The sequence below is a fragment of the Priapulus caudatus genome, unplaced genomic scaffold (assembly GCF_000485595.1).
Source record: "Priapulus caudatus unplaced genomic scaffold, Priapulus_caudatus-5.0.1 Scaffold1298, whole genome shotgun sequence".
NCBI classification, from domain to species: Eukaryota; Metazoa; Priapulida; class Priapulimorpha; order Priapulimorphida; family Priapulidae; genus Priapulus; species Priapulus caudatus.
The window spans coordinates 52,901-60,677 of record NW_014578359.1 but is presented as its reverse complement, the minus strand read 5'-3'; the positions used below and the strand labels follow the sequence as shown (position 1 = coordinate 60,677).

The following is a 7,777-nucleotide window of genomic DNA, read 5'->3' as shown; positions in this document are numbered from 1 at the left end:
GTTTGGGGGCGGTGCTGTAATGTTTGATGTCGTTTGCTTTGCAGCCGATGTCCGGATGTCGTGTATGGATGGGTGGAACCGCGAATCCGGAAAGGTCGTGGTGCGAGATGGGTGAGTGAGCTGCCAACACATAAGTAACGCATACTTACGGTAGATACGTATATATTATAAAATAATATATATATCAGTAAGAAAAATGAGGGAAGTAAGGACTCCTAAGAGTAACAAGGTCCTAAGGATATCTAAAGAGTAATAACACTATGGACATATTTTTACTTATACATGCCATATATAGTATATATATATATATATATATAATATATATTATATATATATTGTACGAAACATGTCTATATATATTATATATATAATATATATATATATATATATTGTACAAATATGTCTATAGTAATAATATTCTCCCTCCCTGCTTTACCCATGATGCATGTTGCTTAATCTATCGCGGAAAATTGCGAAGACTAACTCAGCCAAGTGAATAACGATAAGCACCAGCACGGCCCACATAAAACTAGACGTCTAACTCTCTTTGCAAGCTAGTGTGTCCTAGCGTAGTAGCTAGTGACGTGTACAGCGCACGTGACAGCGACGTCACGTTAACCTAGGAGGGACGTCGCGAGAGGGAGATGTGCCGTTAGAGTTAATTTCTTTGTTTGAGGATATCTTCACTGCCATGCTTAATCGGTAGCGCAGTGTTTCAAGCAAACTAACGACGGCGGGGGTATAATACAGCATGTTGTTATCCGAGCCATCGTCAGTAGGGCACGGGAACACTCGCCGAACGAACACACGCACTTCGCCGAACGAACACACGCACTTCGCCGAACGACTTTAATCGAATTATAATGACGTGTGACGCGAGAAAGAAATAGAGACAGTCGTCGTGCCGACCTTTGTGTGTGTGTGTGTGCGTGTGTGTGTGCGCGTGCGTGCGTGCGTGCGTGCGTGTATGTGTGTAGCCGTGGCAGTTCCGTGACGAATGATGCTGCAAACCAAATTCTGTTAATGTTATCGTCGTGCTGAAGTGTTCGCGAGATACATTCCCGAGTGGCCGCCATTTTAGAACTCAATTAGTGGTAAAACTCTTCATCGTAAAATCCTGTAATTTAAGCAGAGATTATTGCTTTTTAATAGCCGGGGGTTAATTAACTGCTCAGTAGGGGGTCCGAAACCTAAAAAAATAATACTAAACCCGTCTTAGTATCATACAGTAAGCCAATGTATTTCACTTCACATGAAATAAAAAATGCCTTATATATTAATAAATAAATAAATAAATAAATAAATAAATAAATACATATACATATATTATTATGTGATATCATAACTTGTGATATAAGAACTTTTCTATATATATATATAGAGAGAGAGAATATATAGTGTATTCGAGACAAATCTAATGCACATGCACCGAAAACAAATCCGCCCCACTCCCACTCTTTCTCAGAGGTTTCCTTCTTTACAGATTTCTCTTCAAGTATGCTCCGGCTGTCAGGGACACGCGCGACGACATCGTCGGCATCTCCGGCCGACACGAGGACGGCATGACGACGCTCGAGTTCTCGCGACGTCGCGACACTGGCGACGCGATGGACCTGGCCTTCACCGACGACGACTGTCTCTACATGCTGCACCCCGTCGCAACGAACCGCTACGTGCCGGCGATGGAACACATGCTGCGGCACCGACGCACGCCGCTAGTGTCCGACGCCCCAGTCTGCGTGCGCGCGTGCGCGGCGGCCGCTTTCGTCGGCAGCAGCAATAATATCGGCGACAGCGCTATTCTCGTGAGGCCAGACGAGACGGACGTCGGCGTGAGGACAGACGGTACGGACGGAGGAGTCTTCGGGAAACCTTTCTTCGTCGATTCCCGTGACGGAGGCGTGCAGACGAGAGTTCCTTTCAACCCCTTCGCCCCAGCGGGAGGGACAGACGACGGGACGGTCATCATGGCGTTCGATCCGTACGGGGAACACGAGCATGGTGGCCACGGCGATCATACGGACCACTACCGCAACCACCAGGAGTACCCGATGAACCAGGAAGGAGAGAATGGTGGCCGGCGGCCAACGGACGGCGGGAATGTTGGACCGGGAGTGGCGGATGGACGGGGTCCGTCTCAGAATGGTAGACCGGAGCCTGGAACGCGCGGTGATTCATTCCCTGGTGATGGGCGGGGACCTTTCCCGAATGGTGGAAGACAACCAGAAACTGGGGATGGACAAGGACCAATCCAGAATGGTAGAAGGCAACCAGGAACTGATAATGGACAGGGACCTTTCCCGAATGGTGGAAGGCCAACAGGAACTGGAGATGGTCAGGGACCTTTCCCGAATGGTGGAAGGCCAACAGGAACTGGGGATGGACAAGAACCTTTCCAGAATGGTGGAAGACAACCAGAAACTGGGGATGGACAGGGACCTTTCCAGAATGGTGGAAGACAACCAGAAACTGGGGATGGACAGGGACCTTTCCCGAATGGTGGAAGACAACCAGAACTCTGGTGATGGCGTGGGACTTTCCCGTACATGGAGGAAGGCCACAGGAACTGGGGATGGACAAGGACTTTTCCCGAATGGTGGAAGGCCAACAGGAACTGGGGATAGACAGGGATCTTTCCAGAATGATGGAAGACAACCAGGAACTGGGGATGGACAGGACCTTTCCATAATGGTGGTTAGACACACCAGGGAACTGGCGATGACATAGGACCAATCCAGAATGTGGAAAGATCAAACCAGGCAACTAGATATGAGACTAAGGACCTTTCCCGAATGTGAAAAGGCCTAACAGGAAACTAGGGATTGGACAAGGACTTTATCCAGACATGGTGGAAGGCCAACAGGAACTCGGGATGGACAAGGAACCTTTCCAGAATGGTGGAAGACAACCAGAAACTGGGGATGGACGAGGGACCTTTCCAGCATATGGTACGAAGACAACCAGAACACTGGGGATGGACTAGGCGACCTTTCACGAATTGGTAGTACGGGCAACAGATAACTGGGGATGCGACAATACTTTTTAACGTAATGGTGGAAGGCCAACTGGAATGGGGAATACTGGACTCAAAGGGACATTCCAGATAAGTGGACGCAACCAGGATACTGCGGGAATGAGACAGGACCTTTCCCGAATTGGTGGACCGGCCAAGCGAACTGGGATGGACAAGAGTGGGGGGGGGGGGGGAACATTCCGAAATGGGCGAAGCAACCGGAACTGGGGATGGACGGGACCTTTCCAGAATGGTGGTAGAACAACAGGATCTGGGGATGGGACCAGGAGACCTTTCCAGAATGGATGAAAGCCAAACAGGAACTGGGATGGCCAGTGGACCTTTCTCAAATAGTGGAAGACAAAAGAAGACTGGATGACGAAAGACCTTTTCACCGAATGGTGGAAGGCCACCGGAACTGGGGTGAGACAAAGGACCTTTCCCCGAATGGTGGAGGCCACCTGGAATGGGGATGGGCAGGTACCTTTCCAAATCGTGTGGAAAGCCCAACATGGATACTGGTGATGCGGACAGGGATCTTTCCGGAATTTGATGGAAGCGCAACCCAGGAACTGGAGATGGACTGGGACTTTTCCATGAATGGTGGAAGGCCAACAGGAGTGGGGATGGACAATGGGACTTTCCAGATTAAACTGTTGGAAAGCAACAGGGAACTCGGGGATGGACAGAGAACCTTTCTCCAAATAGTGGAAGAAACCATCGGAACTTGGGGATGGACAAGCATCCTTTACCGAATGCGTAGGAATGGCCACTGGATCTGCGGATGAGACATAAACTTTCCCGAATGGTGGAAGGCAACCAGGGAACTGGAGATGGACAGGCCTTTTCCGACATTGGTGGAAGACAACCAGGAAACTGGCGAAATGGACAAGATCTTTTCCGAATGGTTAGAAGGCAAACCGGAAATCTGGGATGGACAAGGATCTTTCCCGAATGGTGGAAGGCAACCAGTGAACTGAGACTGGACAGGGACTTTTCACGACATGGTGGAAGGTCAACAGAGCTGGGGATGGGACAGAGACCTTTGCCAGAATGGTGTGAAAGCAACCAGAAACTGGGGATGGACAGTGGATCCGTCTGCCGATAATGTAGGTAGGACAACCAGTAACCTGATGAAGGGCGGGGACCTTTCCGAATGCGCTGGAAGACAACACAGGAAACTGGGGGTATGAAACATCGGACCATCCAAAATAGGTTGGTAGACAACCAGAACTGGGGTATGGACAAGGGACTAAGCCCAGAATGTGCTGAAGGCAACAGGAACTGTAAGGACAGAGGACATTTTCCCGATGTTGTGAAGGCCAACAGGAACTGGTGATGGACAGGGACCTTTCCTTAATGGCTAGAGGACACCTGCGACCTGGACAACCTGGACCAAAGTATTCCCGGAGGATTTCCATCCAAAGCACATTGTATGAAGGCAGTTTATATATATTATATATATATATATATATATATATATAAACAAACCTTGTTATATAAGTAAACAAGTTTTAGAAACATTTCTGCTTAAACTTGTTCTAATTAAACTTTAAAGATTTAATCTCTATTGCTGTATCGCTACCACGGCTTGAACACGGTGTTTCCTCGTTCATCCACAGTTCGGCCATCGCACCCAGACGAAGACGTGAGGCTTGGGAGTCATGTGACGGTTCTACCACGACCTGGCGACGAGGATGACGTAGATCCGGGTCGAGATCCGGGTCGTGGCCCTGCTCTCCCTCGCGACGGAATGCCTGGCATACCTGGAATTATTCTAACGCCGACCAACCCAGGTAACAACTGTTCTATTGTTTATCCATTTCGTTGACGCGTTACAACATTTTATCAGTGTGGGTTGCATTCATCATACGATCGTTTTCCTTCTAAGACAAGTAATGAAAGTTCTATTGCTTATCAATCCATTTTGTTGATTTTTTACAACTTTTTGTCAGTGTGGGTTTCATTCATCGTATCATGGTTTACCATCGTAAAATATTACATATTGATTGTACAGGCTCTAATGGCTACAGAGACCTGTTTGTATATGCTGCATCATATGGGGGATTATATGTGTAATATGTGAATCTCGGGTAGCTTTGATGTAGCAAACGCACCACTAATATACATAAATAACGTGTTTTTAGGGGAGATTTCTCCGTCTGGTCCCCGTGAGGCTATATTCACCGTGGAGAGTGGGACTGCTATTTCGGGCGGCAGAAGACCGAATGGAAATCAAGGTAGTTGTCAATTGTCAACCACAATCTTCTGTTTCAATGAAATAGATTTTGTAAATTGACGTCATGGATAATATAGGATATAGTGATGTCAAAATTTAAAAAAAATCAAGTCAAAGTCTCAATTTTTTAAAGTCAAAGTCTATTTTTCAAAGTCTATGGGTGTAGGATCTGGTCATATCTAGTCTATGATAGATTTTCGGAATGAATCGTAGTTGATGTTTGCCATGTTTCAGTGTCTTTACTTGGCGCAATTCACGTTGGGCCAGTCCACAAGCCGAGGCAAAAACCAATTAGTTTAACTAGCTAACTAATTAAACTAACTAACAAAATTATATTCCGTAAACTAACCAATCTTTTGCAGTTCCTTCCGACAATACGCGACCCAGCATAGCAGCAGTGACCACGGATGTCGTCGCTTATAGAGGAGACAGCATCATCCTGCGATGCATTGTCAGGAACTACAACAGTGACAAGGTGTGCTATTTATCTATACTAATTAGCGTTCAGGTTCGTCAGGTTAATTATTAAAATGAAAAATTATGAGATAATTATGTAAAATAAAAAATTATGAGGTAATTATTAAAATGAAAAAAATCCAATACAATTATAAAAATCACAAATAAATAAAACAAATAATCACTAAACGTGTATATTTTACTGTTTTCTTCGCCGCCAGGTGTCGTGGCTGAGGATTCAGGGTAGGAGCACAGAGCTGCTGTCTGTCGGGCCCGTGCTGACGACGTTCGACCAGCGCTTCAGCGTGAGCATGGAGGGACCGCAGCGAGAGAGACACTACATCCTGCGGCTTGACAGAATCCTGCTCAGCGACAGCGCCACCTATCGCTGCCTGGTAGGTTGTGCAGCGCCCCTTGTCCAGGGTTTTCCCCTGAGAAGGCGACGCTTTCTTTTGGACGTGCTCGCATTGGTTTACGAATCTCACGGCGCGCTTTCTTCTGCTGCGTTCATGATTAGTATATATATATTCGAACCGAATCCAAAAGCCATACCTCTATTGACCACATTCCTTTAATTTAACACTAATTACATTATAATTAATTGATTAATTTTATTAATTATTTCTTCCAAATTAATTCTTCCTCGACAACTACGTCGCCCGCGAAAACCTCTAACCCGTCCGGCGCTGCATTTTCCTCCCCCCCCCCCCGACAACGCCACTTGTCCGACGGACGATCACACCACATTTGTGATGTTTTCGCTCGTGTTTATCTAGGTGCCGACACGGCCTGCGATCCACGCCAGCGTTCCCGTCACCGTTCTCACCACCCGGCCGTCACTCTCCGGCGGTCCGGCCGTCGTCGACGAATCGACGAAAAGCGGACCTTTTTACGAGGAGAACCTCCCCGGCGGCGGCGTCGCCAACGTGCCCGGACTCGTCACGACCGGCGACGGCGACGATGACGATATCGCCAACATGCTGGCGAAGATCGGCGATAGTTCGGAGCTGCTCCTGCCGGGCGGGCCTGGCGACGTGTTCCGCGGCTCCGACATGGGTGAGTGGCGACGGAGAGGTCACCGGGAGGTCAGCTGGGGGGGGGGGCTGGCGTGCGCAATGCGTCGTTGCTCTATATATCTCTATATGCTGTTATATATACTAATATAACTATATATATATATCATATATATTATATATATATGAAACCAACCTGTTAGGTGGAAAGACCAACAGGAACTGGGGATGGACAGGAACCTTTCTCAAATAGTGGAAGACAACGAGGAACTGGGGATGGACAAAGACCTTTCCCGAATGGTGGAAGGCCAACCGGAACTGGGGATGGACAGGAACCTTTCTCAAATAGTGGAAGACAACCAGGAACTGGGGATGGACAAGGATCTTTACCGAATGGTAGAAGGCCAACTGGAACTGGGGATGGACAAGGACCTTTCCCGAATGGTGGAAGGCAACCAGGAACTGGAGATGGACAGGGCCTTTTCCCGAATGGTGGAAGACAACCAGGAACTGGGAATGGACAAGGATCTTTCCCGAATGGTAGAAGGCCAACCGGAACTGGGGATGGACAAGGATCTTTCCCGAATGGTGGAAGGCAACCAGGAACTGGAGATGGACAGGGACTTTTCCCGAATGGTGGAAGGTCAACAGGAGCTGGGGATGGACAGCGACCTTTCCAGAATGGTGGAAAGCAACCAGAAACTGGGGATGGACAGGGACCGTTGCCGAATGGTGGTAGACAACCAGGAACTGATGAAGGGCGGGGACCTTTCCAGAATGGTGGAAGACAACCAGGAACTGGGGATGGACAGGGACCATTCCAGAATGGTGGTAGACAACCAGGAACTGGGGATGGACAAGGACTAAGCCAGAATGGTGGAAGGCAACCAGGAACTGATAATGGACAAGGACTTTTCCCGGATGGTGAAAGGCCAACAGGAACTGGTGATGGACAGGGACCTTTCCTTAATGGTAGAAGACAACCTGGACCTGACACCGGACCAAGTATTCCCGGAGGATTTCCTCCAAGCAATGGTATGAAGGCAGTTTATATAT

At 47.9% G+C, this 7,777-nt stretch overlaps 2 protein-coding genes across 2 annotated transcripts in view; both read left to right on the top strand.

The window, feature by feature from the left end:
* Positions 1 to 2,983, top strand: part of LOC106816144 — an 8,926-nt gene extending 5,943 nt beyond the window's left edge. The window contains exons 4-6 of the mRNA XM_014820700.1: positions 45 to 111; positions 1,484 to 2,521; positions 2,803 to 2,983. Coding sequence (XP_014676186.1) covers positions 45 to 111; positions 1,484 to 2,521; positions 2,803 to 2,983 — 1,286 coding nt within the window. The remainder of the gene's footprint in view (positions 1 to 44; positions 112 to 1,483; positions 2,522 to 2,802) is intronic.
* Positions 2,984 to 4,202: 1,219 nt separating this feature from the next.
* On the top strand, positions 4,203 to 7,588 carry LOC106816143. Its single transcript, XM_014820699.1, has 8 exons — positions 4,203 to 4,287; positions 4,381 to 4,446; positions 4,636 to 4,809; positions 5,161 to 5,253; positions 5,615 to 5,727; positions 5,930 to 6,103; positions 6,485 to 6,764; positions 6,975 to 7,588. Exons 1-8 carry the CDS (start codon positions 4,203 to 4,205, stop codon positions 7,586 to 7,588), a joined length of 1,599 nt encoding a protein of 532 aa, XP_014676185.1.
* Positions 7,589 to 7,777: the final 189 nt, after the last annotated feature.